General features: G+C 51.3%; 1 protein-coding gene and 1 long non-coding RNA gene across 2 annotated transcripts in view; one reads left to right on the top strand and one right to left on the bottom strand.

The window, feature by feature from the left end:
- The window catches only part of FBXL18 (F-box and leucine rich repeat protein 18), a 37608-nt gene extending 18426 nt beyond the window's left edge, over nucleotides 1-19182 (top strand). The window contains exon 5 of the mRNA XM_082199733.1: nucleotides 17153-19182. Within this exon, the coding sequence (XP_082055859.1) occupies nucleotides 17153-17309 (157 nt within the window). The 3' untranslated portion in view covers nucleotides 17310-19182. The remainder of the gene's footprint in view (nucleotides 1-17152) is intronic.
- The window catches only part of LOC309519153, a 130582-nt gene that overhangs the window by 74202 nt on the left and 35809 nt on the right, over nucleotides 1-20571 (bottom strand). The gene's annotated exons all lie outside the window — the stretch shown is intronic.

Here is a 20571-nt window from a genome sequence, read left to right as displayed (position 1 = left end):
AGAGCGATACCCTTGCGCTCAAAGGCTGCTTGCAGGTTCCCCACAGGCATCCGTTCAGCTCCTGTGAGGACGGGATGCTAATCCACCTCTTTGTGGCTTGCACCAGGTCAGCCTGTTTCTCTGCCTGGCCCACTGGGCTTCAGGCAGAGGAGAACCTTTCTCATCACCTGCCAAACTGGAGATGCCGGACGCCAGACCCGGAAACTCCTGGCTGCAAAACCAGGTGCTCTGCCCTGGAGCCACGTTCTCCCCTCTTGTGCTTGGCCCGCCTCCTGCTCTCCCGGGCTTGGCCTGAGCCTTCCTCTCTGAGCAATTATTCTGCCTTGCCCTTTGGTTGGATGCCTTGGGCAAGCCGCAGGGCCCTTCAGACTGCACGGCCATGTGGCTTTCCTTGCTGAAGGACGGCCGAGGGAGCTGCTGGGTCAGAGCAGAGTGGAATTGCCTTCCGGTCTTTTTGCTTTCCCCTGACACGGCTGCCCTTCGTGTGCCCAGTGCCATCTTTGGGGCTTCCCTGGTCTGAGTCCCAGCATGCTTGGCGAGCTCATCTTGCAGTTCCCCTGCATGCACACTGGAGAGAGAGAGAGAGAGAGAGAGAGAGAGAGAGAGAGAGATATTATTTTTGCCATGGCATCCAAGAACCCAAGGTGGAAACCTTTCTGCTCTTGCCACAGCACAAGGACCAAGATCTTCCGGTTTCCAGGCCCATACCTGTCACTGATGAGCTCTAGGGTGGTCAAACTCCTGCTGCTTCCCGGTCTCTGACAGAGTTGAGATACGGGAACCTGCCAAAGGAGAGCCAAGAGCCTAGACCAGGGGTAGGCAACCTAAGGTCCGGGGGCTGGATGTGGCCCAATCGCCTTCTCAATCCGGCCCGCGGACGGTCTGGGAATCTGTGTTTTTACATGAGTCGAATGTGTGCTTTTATTTAAAATGCACCTCTGGGTTATTTGTGGGTCATAGGAATTCATTCATATTTTTTCCTCCCCAAAATATAGTCTGGGCCACCACATGGTCTGAGGGACAGTGGACCGGCCCATGACTGAAAAAGATTGCTGACCTCTGGCCTAGATGGTCAAACCAAGAATTGGAGGTGCTCAGAGAGCATAAGAAGGCCCTCTGGATCAGGCCAATGACCCATCTTTAGTGGAGCAGCCTGTTCTCCCAGTCTACCCATGGGAAACCTGCAAGCAGGATTCCAGCACAACCCTCCTGTGGTATCCAGCCACTGGCATTCAGAAGCATTGCTGACTTCAGTTGTGGAGACAGGACACAGTCATCATGGCCAGTAGCCATCCATAGCCCCCTTCTCCTCCATGATTTGTCCAAACTTCTTTTAAAGCCATCTAAGTTGGTGACCTGTTGTTATTGTCCATGGAGTTTTTGAGTTGGCATCTCAAAAAGCAGAAACGTTACCTTGTCGACCAAGGTCCGTATAGTTAAAGCTCTGGTTTTCCCAGTAGTGATGTATGAAGTGAGAGCTGGACCATCAAGAAGGCTGATCGCCGAAGAATGGATGCTTTTGAATTCTGGTGCTGGAGGAGACTCTTGAGAGTCCCATGGACTGCAAGAAGATCCAACCTCTCCATTCTGAAGGAAATCAGCCCTGAGTGCTCACTGGAAGGACAGATCCTGAAGCTGAGGCTCCAAGACTTTGGCCACCTCATGAGAAGAGAAGACTCCTTGGAAAAGACCCTGATGCTGGGAAAGATGGAGGGCACAAGGAGAAGGGGACGACAGAGGATGAGATGGTTGGATAGTGTTCTCAAAGCTACGAACATGAGTTTGACCAAACTGTGGGAGGCAGTGGAAGACAGGCGGGCCTGGCGTTCTCTGATCCAGGGGGTCACGAAGAGTCGGACACGACTAAACAACAAGAAGTTGGTGACCATCGCTGTCTCCTGTGCGAGGAAGTTCCATAGTTTACATGCTGCATGAAGAGCCTGGAGGTGAAGCTCAAGCTAGAGGAAGGTCTATTTTTCCACCGGCCAAGTCCTGACGTGGCCATGGGTGGCTACTTTATACTGAGCCAGACCACTGGTCCACCTCACTCATTGTCCGCACCAGCCGTCTAGATGTTTTGGACTACAACTCCCATCAGCCCCAGCCAGAAGGTTGACCCTGATTGGCAGGGACGCCTCCAGGGTGGGATCTTTCTCAGCCCTGCTGGGAAACACCAGCGGTTGGACCTCGGATCTTATGCATACAAAGCGGGGTGTTCTACCACGGAGTAATGGTCCCTCTCCAAAGGAAGGGGAAACTCTTTGCAGCCCTGGGAGATGCACTGCCCAGTAGCTGAGTGCAGCACTGAGTTTGCCCACTCCAGAAATGGCAGTCTCTTTTGAGAGAGCTCTAGAAGCAGGACGGACTTTAGGTCCGGACTCTGTCCCAAAGAGTAGATGGAAAGTGCCTCTGGGGCAGGTGCAGGGTGCAGTTCCTCCATTGCTGCATCAATCATGAGAACCGCCCATGTAGCAGGGATGATGAGGCGTAGTTTTCAAATCTGGTGAAGGATATTTCCTAGGACCCTCGTGCCTATGGGACCGCCTCTCCCGTTATGCCCTGTGGAGGACCTTAAGGTCCATAAATAGCAACACCCTAGAGTTCCCGGGCCCTAAGGAAGTTAGAATAGCCTCAACCAGGGCCAGGGCCTTTTCAACACTGGCTCCAGCCTGGTGGAATGCTCTGTCTCATGAGACCAGGGCCCTGCAGGATCTGATTTCTTTCCGCAGGGCCTGTAAGACAGAGTTGTTCTGTCTGGCCTTTGGCTTGGAATCAACTTGATTCCCTCCCCCTCTTTTTTCCTTTCTCCTTCTGTGATGGAACTCCTATTTGGGGACTTCCCTGGCTTTTTTCTGGCCCACATAGGTTCAGCCTGGATAGTTGGCCTTGGTGAAGACTTGACATTTTCATCCCCCCGAAAGCTTTTGATTTGAGTTTCCATTGAAATGAGGCTGCATTTTAATGTTTTACTGTTGTATTTTAATCTTTAAGTTGTATTTCATTCAATTTGTTTTATATCAGGTGTTAACCGCCCAGAGCCCAGTCTTGGCTGGGGAGGGCGGGGTATGAATAAAATTTATTATTATTATTGACATACCAGTTTCTGGAAGCCACAGGAAGGGAGAGGGCTCTTGCGCACGGATCCTGCTTGTGGCACCTGGTTGGTCACAGTGAGAACAGGAGGCTGGATTAGATGGGCCTGATCCAGAAGGCTCTGCTTATGTGCTTACGTTTTCTAGACGTGCCGGCTCTGCCCGTTAGCCTTTGCAATGTGGGCGCACTGGCCTGCAGAGTGAAGGGGGGGGGCTCCCTCCTGCCTCCCCAGGTTCTTTCCCAGCTCCATCTCCTTCGCTTGCGCTCGGCCGCCCTCTCCTCCTGCTCCAGTGATCGTACCCTTAAAATATTTATCTTCTCTCTTCTGTCCCCCACTCCCTTTAATTGTCGTTTAGTCAAGCTGTAAATATTTAATTCTCATCTCTCCCCTCCCCACCCTGAAACGGCCCTGCAGCTCATTAAGCAGCGCCATCCTCTCCTCCTCCTCCTCTTCTCTGAAATGCCCCTTCTTGTCTAGCAGGGAAGCCTGTGTACAAGTCGGGCTTTTATTCCGCGGCATTCGGCCTTGGATGCCAAAGCACAGGTGTGAGAGTCTCTGGATTTGCCGCGGTTTCCAATCTGAGCAGGCAGAGGGGGACTTCTGCCTCTTCTCTGCAGATCCTGGGGAAAACCGGATAGTGGGTTTGCTCTCACGCAAAACATGTCCCGGGACTTGTGCATTCCTCGCTGCTTGCTCCTGAAGAGGTCCAAGTGTGGCTGCAGCTGAAGTCAGCGGGCATCTGGGCTGCTGGAAGCATTTGCTGGAGTTGGCGGGTGGTTGGGTGGGGGGGGGGAAGCAAGGGGTCCACGCTCACTTCCTGGGAGTCTTGTTAGTTCTGTGCTTTTTGCTGACCATTCTCGGGGCACCAGAGGATTTTCCAGAAGTCATGCCAGCAGCCAGAGAAGGATCCAGGGCTGGCCGAGGTCAGAGTCCAAGCAGGTTGGGTGAGGAGAGAGGCAAGTCAGAGCAGTCCAGGGTCAAGGTTGGCAGAGGCAGGGAGCAGGCAGTGCCCAGAGCCTGGGCATCGCTCTAGCCGCTCGTTGGTGGAATTTTGAGTGGGAATTGATGGAGCCACACCCCATCTGATTCCTCTCCCCCTTACCCCAGAGGTCTCCTTGAGAGGAGGGTCTTACTCCTGAGGCATCCTTGCGGTGGTGAAAGAAGCTTGGCCGTCTGGGGCGGCGTGGATCTGAGCCCATGACCTTATTGTTATGATGCGTCTGCGGAGACGGGGGCAATTGGCAGGCCCCCAGCTGGCTCCAGCCCACCAGCCGGCAGCCGGCAGCCGGCAGCCGGGCGAACTCCGGTTCTCAGAACAGCATCAAAACTGCGGCTCAAGCCTCAGACACATTTAGGGACTGAACACGCAAGCTAGCAGAGATAAGAACTCTTTGCAACAGAAGTAGCGGACAGAGGCATATGTAAGCATATTTACAAGCATTTATTCAGCATCAGAACAAAGGAAAAACATGTCTGCTTCCCTTCGTGTCCAAGCAAACAGCAGCATAGGCAAAAGCTATACACAACGGAAGCTCCCAGCAGACTGTGATGGAAGGAAACAGACGTGTGACATACAACAACGCCACATGCCTGTTCTAAAGGTGGAACGGTGCACCGCGGGGCCTCTGGACTCTGCTTGCCTCCTCCCACTCTGCTGCCCTACAGCTGGGGGGGGGGAGGCATTGGGTGGACCATTTGGGCAGCACGGAGCCTGCGCCCGCACAATCCACCACGTCTCTCCCAGGAGAGACACGTGGCTTGGGCGCACTGCAGGCGCCGCGGTGAGTGCCACCCGGCATTTTGTCACCCTTCTCGGTGGTGACACCTGGGGCGGACAACACCTACCGCACTCGCCTTCCTCTGCCCCCCGCAGCCTTGCCTGGAGAGCACTTCTCTAGATGGGCTGGATTCCCAGCGGGCATTTACAGCGCCAGTTCTCCCTCAGGCTTGGGCAGCCTCGGTGTCAGAGGCTTGCCCTGGGTGTGGGAAGCCCCTCCTCAGCCTTTTTGCAGGATCCTGGCTCCCAGCCCTGGACAGAGCCAGACAAGGCTTGGTGTGAGTCCCATGTCTGAAGCCTGACACTGTTCCTGTGGTCTTAGGGATGTTGCCAGACTCCTCCTCCCATCACCCCGTTCCCTGTCCACTTTGACTGGTGGAAGTTGGGGTCCAGCAGTATCCAGAAGGAGGCAAGTTTCCTTTTTTGTATACAGTGGTACCTCAGGTTAAGTACTTAATTCGTTCCGGAGGTCCGTTCTTAACCTGAAACTGTTCTTAACCTGAAGCACCACTTTAGCTAATGGGGCCTGCCGCTGCGCCGCCGGAGCACGATTTCTGTTCTCATCCTGAAGCAAAGTTCTTAACCTGAAGCACTATTTCTGGGTTAGCAGAGTCTGTAACCTGAAGTGTATGTAACCTGAAGCGTATGTAACCTGAGGTACCACTGTATATAAATTTTTATTAGTTTTTTTAACATGACATTTTCAGCAGTAATTAAACATATTTTTACATCTTATTCAATTTTTTTTTACTTCCATCAGTCCTGTCTGAAAATTTTCCAATCCAATCTCTTAGTATACATTTCTTATTTTCCCTGTTAATATTTAAAACTCATAACCAATATCTCTGTTCTTTATCTACTTTGTAGCACTTCATATATTCCTCCTTACAAAACTTCTTGTAGTCCCACTAGCGTAATTTGTTGGTTACAGTTGCTCTTCAAATAATTCATATACTTCTTCCAGTCTTCTGTGAATCTCTGGTCCCGCAGGTTTCGAATCCTTCCTGTCATTTTGTCCAATTCCGCATAGTCCATTATTTTCGTCTGCCATTCTTCTTCCATCGGAATTTCTTCTGGCTTCCATTTCTGAGCTACCAATACTCTTGCTGCTGTTGTTGCTTATAAGAACAATTTAACATCTTGCCAGGAGGCAGGTTTTCAATCCCTTTTCTATCCAGTGGCAGACCTTGCGCTGGTTCTGTTTGGAACATGCGTGCCTTGTGCCAGATGAAATAAGTGTTGTGGGTTTTTAAGGGCGGTGTTGGGGGGGATGAAAGGGGTGCCTTCCTGCCACTCGGGGGAGGCCGGCAGTTTGGGGGTGCAGCATCAGCCTTGGCGGCCCCCCTCAGCTTCCCAGACGGAGAGGAACTGTGGCACATCCTTCAGCATCAGAGCAGGCAGCTGCTCCCTGGACTCACCTGATTCCCAGGGCCAAGAGGATTCTGGGATGCAGCGCAGCCGGCGGTTCTGTTTTCACCCAGGGAGCAGGGAAAGGATCCTGGTCCGCCAGGCTTGCGGCTGCACCACTGCGAGGCCTGAGAGCAGCCGTAGCTCGGCTGCAGAGCATCTGCCTTGCAAGCAGAAGGTCCTGGGTTCAAAACCCGACCAGGTAGGGCCGGGACAGACACTCTGCCTGAAGCCCCAGAAGTTTAGGCAGGGCTGCACTAGGTGGACCAAAGGTTTGTCTAAGGCAGGATCATCTTGTGTCCTTCCAGTGTAAACAATGGTCCTGGAACGGCATTGCGTTTAAAAATTCCTTTTCTGCTGTGCCCCCCCCTTTCCCTTGCCTGCCTCCCCCCTCCTCCTCCCCCCCCATTCCTTCCTGACCTTGAGAAGGCTCCCGCCCTCCTCCTCCTCCTCCTCCTCCTCGGTCGCTGCTTGCTTGCCGTGGGCCAGCGGCTGATGCGGCTGCCAAACCCCTCTTTGCTAGCCTAAGCATGTCTGCTGGCTGGGTCCCCGCCTCCGATTGCGGAAGGCTTAATGTATCGCTGGCGTAGTGAATCATTTAAGATCTCGTTCCAGCTTTCATTGTCTGTTTGGCTTCCTGCTCTCTTGGAACCCTCGAGTAAGGCTGTCACTTTGAATTAATAATAAAGGCTGGCGGGGGGGGGAGGGAGAGGGCTCCTCCTTGGCTTGCGTTACTCGAGAGCGCAGACGGGCACTTGTTGCAAAGCGGCTGTTGGGGGTGAGGTGGGGGCCGGTATTTGCTAACTTCCACTTTCAGCACACACACACACACACACACACACACACACACACACACAGCGCAGGTTGTTAGATAATCAAAGGGTCCTGCTGAGGACTCACCTGCCTTATTTAATTTGCTTGGCTCATTTATTTATTTGATTTTTACCCTGCCGCTCATCTCCAGAGAGCTCCAGGGTGGTGCAAGGGGTTCACCGCTCCAGAATATAGCCGCAATGGGGGGCGGAAACTGCGCATAATTTGAGATTTCGACAAGGGCTGGAGCCTCCAGACACTTTTTATATCATTTTGGCACTCCTTTATTACATACACAACAGAACAGTCATCTTCATGACATGGCTTGCCACAAGCCTGGCAGATCTGGAACGATGCCTGATAACCGGATAGCGCTAATATTGGACTTTTGTTATTTTAACCCACATGTGACGGCACTCGTTCTGTGTGCCTATTTTAGGGTTGTCGTCATTATTATTATCTTATTAAGTATTACATTTGTATGCCGCCCTTCATCCGTAGGTCTCAGGGCAGTTCATAACATAAAAATACAGGATTAAAAAAAATAAAATTCCTTCCAGTAGCACCTTAGAGACCAACTAAGTTTGTTCTTGGTATGAGCTTTTGTGTGCATGCACTCTTCTTCAGATACACTGAAACAGAAGTCACCGGACCCTTATATATAGTGAGAGGGTGGGGAGGGGTATTACTCAGAAGGGTGGTGGGAATGGGTGATTGGCTGATAGGTGTGGTAAACCAGTTGACGACTGTTAACGACTGCAATTGGTCTTATAGGGAAAAGCAAAGGATGAGATGGCTAAAAATGTCTCTCTTCAGACCAGGTCTCTCCATGGTTTTAAGTTTGGTAATAAGTTGCAATTCAGCAACTTCTCTTTCTACAGTGGTGCCTCGCAAGACGAAATTAATTTGTCCCACGAGTTGTGTCGTCTTGCGATTTTTTTCGTCTTGCGAAGCACGGTGTCGGGAAAGTTTTGGGAAAGCTTCCAAAATCACCAAAGTCTTTAAAAACCTCAAAAAAGGCTACCACACCGTGTTCTATGAGTTGCTCCTTGAAGTCAAGTCGCAACTGTATTAACGGTGTTAAGAAAAAGGAAACAAACTCGCAAGACGTTTCCGTCTTGCGAAGCAAGCCCATAGGGAAAATCGTCTTGCGAAGCAGCTCAAAAAACAAAAAACCCTTTCGTCCAGCGAGTTTTTTGTCTTGCGAGGCATTTGTCTTGCGAGGTACCACTGTAGTCTATTTCTGAAATTATTTTGTAGTTAGACAGCTACTTTGAGATCTTGTATAGAATGTCCTGGGAGACTGAAGTGTTCTCCTACTGATTTCTCTGTCTTGTGATTCCTGATGTCAGATTTATGTCCATTTATCCTTTGGCGTAGGCTTTGGCCTGTTTGTCCAATAGAGAGAGCTGAAGGACACTGTTGGCATGTAACTAGGATAAAAAAAGAAATAAATGCATAATAAAAACAGGAGCAGACCCAATTTCATATTTTTGTTTTCATTTGTTGTTATAACTGTTCTATCTGTTTTATATAAATTGAAATCGAAACATTTTTCAAGAAAAAACAAACCGAGAGGCAGTGACTGGCCCAAGGTCACCCCCAGTGTACTTACTTCATGGCCAAGTGGGAATTTGAACCTTAGTCTCTCCCAGGTCCTAGGCTGGCACTCAAACCACTTCACCACCGAGAGCTTATCTATTCAGGTGTGTTTCTGAATCAGGCATAGGCAAACTCAGCCCTCCAGCTGTTTTGGGACTACAGCTATCATCCCTAGCTAACAGGACCAGTGGTCAGGGATGATGGGAGTTGTAGTCCCAAAACAGCTGGATGGCCGAGTTTGCCTGTGCCTGGTCTAAAACTCCTGTATTCCTCATGCTCTCGTGTGTGGCCCTTGTCTTCATCTCCGGAGGGGCACAAGGTGCCTGCCTCTAGCATTTGCTGGAGCAGGCGAGTGTGAATGGTTAAAGAGACACCCCTGGCTCCATCCCTCATCCACAGCTCCAGTTTTAAGGACTGCAGAAGAGAGCGGCGGCTGCAGCTCCCTTGACTGGAAGGGCGTCTCCAAAAGGTCTAGCACCCCCTTGCTCTGCCCATATGCCTGCGCAGTGTCGTGGCAGAGGGTCGCCATGATCTGCCTTCCCATCTCAGTTTGGCCATGAAGCGCAGCAGCTCACTGGGGGCCAGTCTTGTGTACACTGCCCAGTGTTGTGGCTTAGAGGATAAACTGCAAAGTTGCAGGGGGAAAGCCGTGTGCATCTCTTGCAAGAAGGGCAGGCAGGTAGCTTTTTTTAAGGCAAACCCTCAAATTTCACACTGGTGTACAGAAACCCAGATTCTGCAATCGGTGCGTTGAAGCTGCATTTCGGGTTTTTGCAAATACCTTTGATCGAGACTGTGGCGGACGACAGGAAGTGTTTTAGAGGGCAACCTCTGCCATTTGTACTGGATCGGTTTCAGTTGTTGTGATCCGAGGGCGCAGACAAGCTGCGTGAAGAAGCACAGTGTTTGTTTTTAAATGCGTGTCATCCGCCTTGAAGAGGTGGCGCTGCACCCTCTCCTTAAGAGGACCTCCCTGGATCCAGAAGCATCAAAGAGCTTCCACCCAGTGGCAGATATCCCCCTCTTGGGGCAAGGGGCTTGAGACGATGGGGCAGTCTGGCTTCAAGCATGCTTTGAAGAGGCTGAATGTCTGGATCCATTGCAATCTGACTTCAGGCAATGAAACTGCCTTAGTTGCCCGGGTTCATGGCATTTGTCGGAAGTGAGATAGTTAGAGAGCGGCCCTGCCCGTTCTTCTTGGCCTTTCAGCGGCTTTTGATACCATTGACTATGGCGTCCTCTTGGAGCAGCTCAAGAAGTTTGGCGTTTGTGCTTCTGTGGTCTTTCCCCCACCTCCAGGGCTGTTCCCTTGTAGTAGGTGTGGGAAGCCACTACTTGACGCCATGGGAGCTTCTCCATGGTGTCCCACAGAATTCCTTCTTGCTCCCCATGCCATTTAACATCTACAAGAAAGCCGTCACCAAGAGATTTGGAGTTAGGTGTCACCCATATGCAGATGGCACCCAGCTCTGTGTGATGGCCTTGGACTTGGACTTGGAACCAGAGGAGACTCAGTCTGCACCGGATCCTTTGCCTCAGCATCATCTGAACCATGTCTGGGGCCTGATCCTGAAGAGTCTCAGTCTGCACAGGTTCCCCTGTAACAAACACCAGCTGGGCCGAGTCAGGGGCCTGATCCTGCCCTGGCTCCAGATGCGAGGATGACCTCCTTGCCTCCAGCTTGGCCATCACTTACAGCTGCTCCACTACCGCTTGGGTCAGGAGAGGCTGAGGCGGCCTCTGGGTCTAGTAACCCACTGACGTCTCATGAGCTGCAGAGTCTGAGGTCTGAAAGAAGGAGAGACCTGAGTACTCGCAGGAGGAGTGCTCGCCTTTGGGCGAAACAGGGAGGTGAGTCACCGGGGGATCAGGACCAGCCACTACCCCGACAAAGATAAAAGGCTGTCGGACCCTGCCCCAGGTTGCGGGAGCAACGTTGCTGTTTGCTAGATCCTGTACCTGTCCTTGCCTGGTTTCCTGTCTCGTGTCCTGCCTTGGCCCTGTCGGATTGACTCCCAGAGGAACCTTTGGATTCTGGACCGGTCCTGGACTGTGTTTCATGGGTTACCCCTGGGCCCAGCACACTCTGTATCTCTCTCTGTGTTCCATCTGAATCCTGAGAGGCGGCTGATGTGCTGGACAGATGCTTGGAGGCAGTGATGGGCTGGACATGGGCCAGCAGATGGAAACTGAATCCTGAAAAGACAGAGGTGTTACGAGTCCAAGTTCTCGAGTCCAGGTGGGAAGGTAACAGTTCTGGCTGGGGTTTCACTCGGTTTGTAGCTTGCCAGGGGCTGGGGATACTCCTGAATCCAACAGTTTCCAGGTGCAGCTGGTTCTCTAGCTATGGCTGCTTTGGGGCAGAGATGACTTGGCTATGGTTGACCCCACACTGCTGACTTCCAGACTGGATTATTGCAGCGCGCTCTGTGTGGGACTGCCCTTGAAGACAACTGCCTCCTCCTTCCCTGCAGACCTTCTTGGATGTTAAGATCGGCAGAGGGGAGGCCGTCTTGGTAATTCAGAAGTTTGGAGGGGGGGAATCTGGGATGCTTAGTTAAGTGTGTAGCCTTGCCAGGCCTCTCAATCTGCTCCCTGGTGTTTCTGAGCCCTTTGCACATGACGTCCACCTGTTAGCAAGCTTTTCTCCACAACCGTTGCATAGAGCGTGTTGCGAAAGTGATGCATATGCCTTTGACAACCCCCAACAGGAACTGCATCTGTGCTGTTCTCAGAAACATGCCAAGGGCACTTCCAAAACCCCACCTTCCTCCCCTTAGCTTCTCTGTGGCCAGCCCAAAGCTCCCATTCCCTGCCATATGCTCTGGGGGTGATATTTTGGGTGGTGCCAGTTGCAGGCCACAGCGGGCATTCGCTGGTTCCTCTCCTCTCCCCCCGTTTCTGAAGTCTGGGTCAGGGCAGCCCTTTCCTCTGTGCCCGGGAGCTTTGCCACGGCACCCTGTTTTTGTTAACGTTCCCCACTATGTATGCAGGAGGGGGAAGGCAGAACAAGAGGCATCAACCGTCGCCGTAATGTGTTTCCCAAGTAGAAATTAAGCTTAATTGGCCAATTATTGAAATAACTTCTTAATTTGCGGAAGATGTTGGAAAACAACTTCCCAGTCTGTTTGAGCTTGTTGTGGCAGCGCCCGGCCTTGAGATTTGATAAGGTTGCTCTGGCTGCTTCCCTTTGATCCTTGCCACCCCCAGCTGCCCGCTCCCATTTTCCTTTTTTAGGAAGTGGCTTCTTGGGTATCATTCTTGGCGCACGTCCAACGCCATCTATTCTGAGATCACAAAGCTTTCTGAATGTAAGAATTCACATCGACAGCATAGCTCACTGTCAGAGGGGAGTTGTGGGAGGAGAGAGAGAGAGAGAGAGAGAGAGAGAGAGAAAGAAAGAAAGAAAGAAAGAAAGAAAGAAAGAAAACAATGCACTTCTGCATCCACAGAGGCCGCCCTGCAGCTGTGGGCTTTCAGGTGTGCCCAGGTGGCAGCTCCCCATGCTTGGAGGCTTGGCACCTGTGCGCCAAACAGGTGCCGTATCTAGTCATCTCTCACCCAGGGCTGGCTCCCATTTCTCTGCCCCCTGATGCCCAGAAGCAGCACGGGGGTGAGTTGAGTGTGGCTGTCATGCTCCGAAGATCCTGCTGCTGCCACTTCAATTTCTTGACCAGCTGGGCTGATCTTGTTAGTTTGGGCAATGTGCACATTTACGTTTGTCCTTGTATCTTTTAGTGGTGTCTGTTCTTCTTTCTGCTTTTCGTCGATAAATCACTTGATAGAGAGAACCCTTGAAAAGGGTTTTAACCGGTGCTGTCACCTGGCTAGGGAAATCGGTCAATTTGATTGCATGCGCTTTTAAGTTGACTCGGGGGGCCAGAAAGGAGGATTACAATAATGTGCTGGAGTAATAAGATTCGGGAGAATCTGAACCCACTTTTGTTGCTTGGAACTCTTGTGATATTAATTTATTGCATTTGATTTGGGTATGGAAATCAGTTCCTATATGTTTAGTTCTAGATATATATTTATAAGGAGGATTAGACAAATTTGTGGTGGATAAGGCTACTTGCTACGATGGCTCTGTTTTGCCTCCACGACCGGAGGCAGCAGTGCTTCTGAGGACTAGTTGCTGGAAACCACAGGAGGGGAGAGTTGCTCTTGTGCCCGGGACCTGTTTGATCCCTGGCATCTCCAGGTAGGTTTGGAAAACCTCTCTCTTTGGTGATCCCTCGTAGCCGAGTAAGATTGTCTTCCATGAACATGGTGTTAACAGTGAATCTGTAAGTGACTGTGGAGGCCAGTTCTGGATCCACACGTCCTTCTACAGTGGGGACATTGGTTTCCGGGGGGAGTTGATCATGGTGACGGTTTGCCAAGTGTGCCTTCCTGTTAGCACGTTTATCCCTTTCGTCCTGAGTTCGAGCGTCTTCAAAGCCCACAACACCTTTGGTCAAGGCTGGAGCGCTCGCAGGCCAGTGTTTCCCATTTGTCGGTGTTTATACTTCATTTTTTAAGATTTGCCTTGAGACAGTCTTTAAACCTCTTTTGTTGACCACCAGCATTACGCTTTCCATTTTTAAGTTCGGAATAGAGTAGTTGCTTAGGAAGACGATCATCAGGCATCTGCAGAACAGGACCAGTCCAACAAAGTTGATATTGAAGAACCATTGCTTCAACACTGGTGATCTTTGCTTCTTCCAGTACACTGGCATTAGTTCGCCTGTCTTCCCAAGTAATGCGTAACACTTTTTGGAGACACCGTTGATGGAATCTTTCGTGGAGTTGGAGATGGTGTTTATAAGTGGTCCACGTTTCACAAGCAGACAGTAAGGTTTGGAAAATACTCCCTGCCTGGCAAGATGGTGCTTTTCCATGTGGGAAGGTAGCCCAACTAGGAGAAAGAAAACTCTGATCCTAAAACCTCTTCTGCCTTGCAGGACATCTTTGGGAGAAGAAAAGGCTAAGGAGTGAGCCCTACACAAATCTGGAGTCCCTAAGGCAGTTGGATGACACCTGACAACTCCAAGCTGGCTTTTCTTTGGAGGCCTGGGGGGGGGGGGCTCTTGTCAGCTGGGCAGCCCAGGACCTCCAGACACACGGCCCAGGCTTGTGCCCCAGGGAGGCCACTTTGTGGGTGCTGAAGCTGTTTGACTTCACCTCCGGAAGTGCACTCCATTGTCTCTTGAGACAGACGGGTGCCAACAAAAGCTGGGTACTTTTGTGGACATATTTGCAAGTCTGGATTAGGACATACAGTGGACGCTCAGGTTGCAAAGGTGATCCGTGGAGGATGCACGTTCGCAACCTGCAGCATCCTCAACCTGCAGTAGCACACCTGCGCACACACGGGTCGCGATTTGGCGCTTTTGTGCATGCGCAAAGCGCGACTGCCGAAACCCAGAAGTAACCCGTTCTGGTCCTTCTGGGTTTTGGTGTTCTGCAACCCGAAAAACACACAACCTGAAGCATCTGTAACCCAAGGTATGACTGTATCTTCAGTTTTAGGGCTTGTACTTGCTGGAGATGATGTGATCGCGTTCTCCTCCTTACCCAGTAAAGACAAATAGTCCCTGTATTAAGGGAGAAGGCCGGGCTAGAAGTTTTGTCCCTGATGTGCTACAGCAGGCATTTTGGTACAAAGAACCTTCCCCCTGATCCTCATAAGCATGAGTTTGTTGAATATGTTTAATGAATCTGGCATATTTATCAGTGTATGTGGCCATCTGTCAAGGATTCTTTTGTTGTGATTTCTGCATTGCGGGGGGCTGGACTAGAGGATCTCTGGGGTCCCTTCCAACTCTACAACTCTGTGATTCTACGCCTCTGTTTTTGTTCTGTCTGTATATTGATTTTTGTCCTTTACTCTTCCCGTGAGCTGCTTTGAGAGCCGTTATGCATATAAGTAAAAGGACAACAGTGAAAATGAAATGCAAGCGACCCCTTGAAAGCATGCTATAGAAGATGGACCAGGCCTTGGGTGCTGGCGTTTCCTGGCTCCTGTCAGCTCTGTATTTCCCAGCAAGTTTATGGTGTCTTTTGGCCATTGTTATTCTGTGTGCATTAATCCCGAGTAACGGCACAGCTGGGTTCTGTCCTTGCAGTCACCGAGTCGGATTTGAGAGAGTCCTCATTCCACACCCTGCCAGGCGCCGCGACAGAGTAGAAATGAACCACCTCCTTGCCTTGCGTTAAGGTGGGCATGGAATTTAAAGAGTGGCGAGTGTACCTTTTCTGGAGACCGTTCAGCAGAACTGCCTGCGACTATCCCATCGGTGGCTTAGGGGTGGGCAAGGACAGCTCCCCACATAACAGGGCGAGGACCAGTACGGGCGGCAGTATTTCCAGTTAAGGTGTGGACATCCTGCACGTGCGGCCCTGTGGTCAAATATCCACCTCCAAACCTCTGGGGGATCACCTTTTTTTTGAGCCAAGGAGCTGGCGTACCTCCCCGTTGCCCACAAACTGGGGGTGGGAAAGTCGTCTCCCCCACAACCCGACCTTTTGATGGCTCCTGTTGCAGCGGAGTGACCTGCTCTCAGAGGAGGAGGCTGCCCGCCGTGTCCCTGCATGAGCAGCTCCTCTGAACGTGCCTCTTTTCTGAGCAGGCAGTTTCCCCTTTCTGCTGCGTTCCCCGAGAGCCCCCCTTTTGCAGAGCTGCACACAGGATTGATTTTGGGGGGAGAAGGAACGTGCAGCCAGCTCTCCTGGGGTTTGAAAAGTGCGCAGTTCAAGGATCAAACCCTGGGCAAGGGCAAAAGGGTCCTGGGCCCCCTCAATGGATTCTGTGGCCTCGGCTTAAGGCTCCGGTTGTCCCCGCATCCTTCCCTTCCCGCGCGGAGACAGCCATGACCTGCGCTTCTCCTCCCCTCCGGCAATCAATGCCAAATATTTTAACTTGCTCTGTGCGTGCGTGGGCTCCCTCCTTCCTCCCTCCCCGGTTTCCCAGCATGCCTTATCTTTACCCTCCTGCTGTGTGTCCTATTGCCTCCCTATGTGGCTATCATCATATAGGGCTTTCTGCCTAAGCCAGCTTTAAATGATTTCTCCCTCCACCCCTTTTGGTAAACATTGTGTGCGGGGCTTAGCTGCAGCAGCCCTTTTCTCTGCAATTACAGCTCTGCTGGCGCAGTCCTTTCTCTCCGTGCATTAATTCCACTTCCAAAGTCCAGGGGAGGGGAGATTTATGGTGGTCTACTTTTCCCCCCTTTTTCCAATGCAGCAAAATTAGCGGCGTGGCAGAAAATCAAGGACAGGAGGTATTAGAGTTGTGGAAGTGAGCCAGAGTTGAGGGGCAGTGAATGAAGTGTCAGGAGGGGGGGGGGGGAGCCACAAGCCGAGGCCAGGATCCAAGCAAAGAGGCAAAGGCTGAGAGGTTGAGCATATGTCTTGCATGAAGAAGGACCCCTGACTTTCTGTGCTTTAGGATGGAAGCATTCTCTGTGTATGGGCCCGTCTGTAGCCACACTTGGAACCGCGGCTCTTGCAGTAAAGCCACAGGGAGGACTCCTCTGAGAGAGGCCACTTCTTATTTCACAGCTTCTAGGAGGAGGTTGGGGAGCCTGTGGCCCTCCAGACGTTGCTGGACTCCAGCTGCTGCCATCCCCGACCTCTGAGCTGGGTGGGAATTGGGAGCTGGTAGGCTGCAGGTTCCTTGCCCCTGTTACAAAAGCTCTCTCTTAGACCCCCCCCCCCCGGCTTCTGTCACTTAGACCCCCCCCCCGGCTTCTGTTTCCACCAAGCCTGTCTCGCATCGGAATTCCAGATCCTAGGCAGGTTTAATCAGAAGCAAGATTCTCTGGGCTTGATGGACAAACTCTGAAATAAATACAGTGGTACTTCGGGTTAAGAACTTAATTCATTACGGAGGTCTGTTCTTAACCTGAAATTGTTCTTAACCTGAAGCACCACTTTAGCTAATGGGGCCTCCCGCTGCTGCCGTGCCGCCGGAGCACGATTTCTGTTCTCATCCTGAAGCAAAGTTCTTAACCCGAGGTAATATTTCTGGGTTAGCAGAGTCTGTAACCTGAGGCATATGTAACCCGAGATACCACTGTACCCAGGAGATGATTTCTTAGCATGAAAGACCAACACTCTTTTGGAAAGCAAGTGAAAGTCTTTTCTTCTTTGGTGATCCCTCGTAGCCGAGCAAGACTGTCTTCCATAAACACGGTTTTAACAATGAGTCCGTGAGTGACTGTGGAGGCCTATTCTGGATCCACACATCCTTCCACAGTGGGGACATTGGTTTCCGGGCAGGAGTTGACCACGGTGTGGATTTGCAAGGGAAATGGATTCCTTTCTGGCTAAGGAAGGGAGATGGGGGCAGCTTTGGGGAGCATTGGGGGCCCCACGTCACATAAGGTGGCTGCTCTTCCGTGCTGTGGACTCTGACGCCCACCCCAGCTCCCCTTCCTTCTGCCCTGACCCCCTAACCTCTTCTGTGTCTGGTTTAGCTTTCAGGCCAGCCGACCCGCCTTGAACGTTGTCATTTTCCCTCTCCTGCACGAGGACTTGACGGAGGTCATCCGGGACGTTCCCATGATGCACTTGGACGAAATCACCTTGTTCAAAAGCCGGGTGGCCGAGGAGCCGCCCAACCTGTGGGGGTGATGGCGGCGCCAGCGCAGCAGAGTGGGAGGCTCGGCCTGAGCGCAAAACAGCTGCTGCTGCTGCTGCTTCTCCTTGGCCAGGCGGTCCGGCCCTTGAGCCTCGCGGGGCCACCCTATTCCAGTGTTCTGCAACTCAGATGCCGCTTCGAGGGCAAGCTTGCCAGGGTGCCAGGCAGGCCTTGCGTATCCCGTTTGGGCAGAATTTGCCCCCGAAGAAAAATCTTCATATTTATTGGTTTTAATTAACAGCCCGCCCCAGCCCTGAGGGACTCAGGGTGGGCCACAATGAGCTGGTGATTCCTTGCTATTTAATACATGAATTCTCATGCAGCTTTAAATGTAGTTAAAGGGGAGAGGAATTTAACTTGAAAGAATGTGCTCCCTTTTCTTCCTCCTCCCGTTACTTATTCCCGGAGACGGTTGGCTCTTGTGCTTTTTTTTGGGGGGGGGTCTTCTTCACTCGAATGTCTTAAGGGACTTTGTAGGTTGACGCAGAGAGTGGACGTGCCTGAGCTTTTATTTATTGGGGGGGGGCATTTTGGTGTGCATATGTCCTACAGCTGATCCTGCCCTCTTATCTTGGGGGGGGGGGATAGTTTGTGCCGCTAGGACCTGCTGTGCTGGATACAATTCCAGTTTCCAGCTTTTTAGCCAGAGACACCTGGGATGTTTCTACGCTTGCCTGCTGGGGTGCGGCCAGTTGCCAGGCCAGAGCGTCCTCCAAGTTTCGTATGCATCTAAATAAAAATATCCCAGGAAGCTGTTGAGTCACGCAAAATTTACAGGATTTCCGTGTCTTCTGGTGGAAGCCTCCTGCTTCCCCTCTCCAGCTCACGGTTCCATCTCAAGCATGGCTGCCACATGGCAGGACGTTCTCCTGCACAAGCCCCAATGAAATGAACGGGTGCTGTGCAGGAACACTCCCGGCTCACTGCACAGGTCACCCTCATTGAGCTGGGAGCTGCTCTGAAATGCCCACAGCACAAAGACTTGTGTCGTTTAGCTTTTACAACCTTGTAGCCGTTTATGGCGCTAAAGAAAAGCAAGCGCACCTTGTAAGCAGTGGCTGGCATTGAGCTCCAATCCCAAATGGCCGTTGTGACCATAAAAACACACACACACACACACACACACACACACACACACACACCCCTCTCTTTACAGCTCCCCAAATAACCAACCCTTCCTAACAGCGTTTTTTGAAAGCAGGCTTTGCCTTTATCAGGCTAGTTCTGCTGGAGGTGCTAGCTGGGACTGACACAATTTTATCAAAACCGTGCCAAAATGCTCCTTTGCCAAGGCCCTCTTCTGGGGGGGGGGGGCTGCAACTGTTTTGCCATGGGGGGGGTAGCCTGGCCCTCCATCGTACCGCAGGGCCCTTCCTGCTCCCATTTTTGCATTCTCCTAAAACACGAGTGGGGAGTCCGAAGCCCCCTCCAGACCTTGTTGGGACCCCCAGCTCCCCGAGAGCCAGCTTGGTCACATTGGTCAGGGGGGCGTAGGACCTGCAAGGCCAGAAACATCTTGGAGGGGGGCGCAGAGGGTTCCCCACTCTTTTATTAAAAGGCCCTTCGCTTTCCTCTTGGGAGGACGACAGTGGCGACGTTGCAGCTTCTCATGGGTGCAGATTTAGGTGTTCTGGAAGCAACGCTGCATTGTTTGCAATGGGGGGGGGCATGGACGGAGGGGGTAGAAGAAGCCCCGTCTCCCTCAGTTGCTGTTTCTCAGCTTCTGCTGCTCTTCGCTTGAAGTCGTGGGCCGGCTTGAGTATCCGTAGCAATGTGTCTGTTCCAATGTGATGCTGGTATCTGTGTTAATTGGATCAACAGTGGATTTACCTGTCAAATATGGCATATAAACACTTCTGTACTCACCTTTGCTATCTTACTATGCTCTTTTTGTGTGTGCCTTCTATCAGATCAGACTCTCTCTCTCTCTCTCTTTTGTCCAGCTTCAAAGGTTTTTGACTGCAACTTCCGTCAGCCTCAGCCAGCCTAAACCAATCTCCTCTCCTCTGGCACTGGGTCTCCACGGTATGTTTAGCCTGGAGAAGAGGGGACCAGGAGCTGGTGTGAGAGCCATCTTCAAATATCTAAAAAGTTGTCATGCGAAAGAGGGAGCAAGCTTGTTTTCTCCTGCTCTGGAGGGTGGGAGCCCAGGGCTTCCCGTTACAAGGGAGGAGATTCCGACTCAACATCAGGAAGAAATTTCTGACCGTTAAGAGCTGTTCAACAGTGGAACGGACCCCTTCAGAAGGTGGTTGGATTTTCTTTTTTATATTTAGAATTTTATTGAGATTATTAGAGTAAGTTTAAGTGAATTGGAAGGAAGAAAAAAATTAGAAAAAGAGGGTGAGGAGAGTACATTAAAAATCAGTTTAAAAAGCACAATAACAAAATAACCATAAAATATAATTAAGGCTACAAAACTATATAGTATGTAAGTAGATGGATAATCCTCCTGTTTCCCTCAAGCGTATGCTAATCCATGTATCACTATGGTTTAGACAAATACATTCCAAATATCATTAGAATCTTAGAATCCTAGAGTTGGAAGAGACCACAAGGGCCATCGAGTCCAACCCCCTGCCAAGCAGGAAACACCATCAGAGCACTCCTGACATATGGTTGTCAAGCCTCTGCTTAAAGACCTCCAAAGTAGGAGACTCCACCACACTCCTTGGCAGCAAATTCCACTGTCAAACAGCTCTTACTGTCAGGAAGTTCTTCCTCATGTTTAGGTGGAATCTTCTTTCTTGTAGTTTGGATCCATTGCTCCGTGTCCGCTTCTCTGGAGCAGCAGAAAACAACCTTGCTCCCTCCTCTATGTGACTTCCTTTTATATATTTGAACATGGCTATCATATCACCCCTTAACCTTATATTAAATCAAATCAAATTCATTGGAGGCTGTTAAAGAAAGGTGGTGGTGGGGGGCATCTGTCAGGGACGCTTCAGCTGTGATTCCTGCACTGCAGGGGGTTGGAATCGAGGACCTCTGGGGTTCCCTCCCAACTCTACGATTCTCTAGGACCTACCCCTCTTTATCTGGAGCTGCTTCCAGGGATTGAACCAGGAATCCTCTGCAGGGAAAGCAGAGACTCCGCACCTGGAATGATGGGAGGGTGGGGAGAGAAGCCCAATGGCTTTGCCTAGGTTCTCGTTTGCATCCTTCTCTGAGGGCTGGGGCAGATCTTTGCTGTCCCCTGGTGCTGAGGAGCTACAAAGGCCACATCTGCCCCATACAGCCAGAGCCCTGTGATGC

Source organism: Podarcis vaucheri, assembly GCF_965113315.1.
Source record: "Podarcis vaucheri genome assembly, chromosome: 14".
In the NCBI taxonomy this organism is placed as follows: domain Eukaryota; kingdom Metazoa; phylum Chordata; class Lepidosauria; order Squamata; family Lacertidae; genus Podarcis; species Podarcis vaucheri.
Note: the sequence above shows the minus strand (reverse complement) of the source record. Positions and strands in the feature narration are given on the sequence as shown.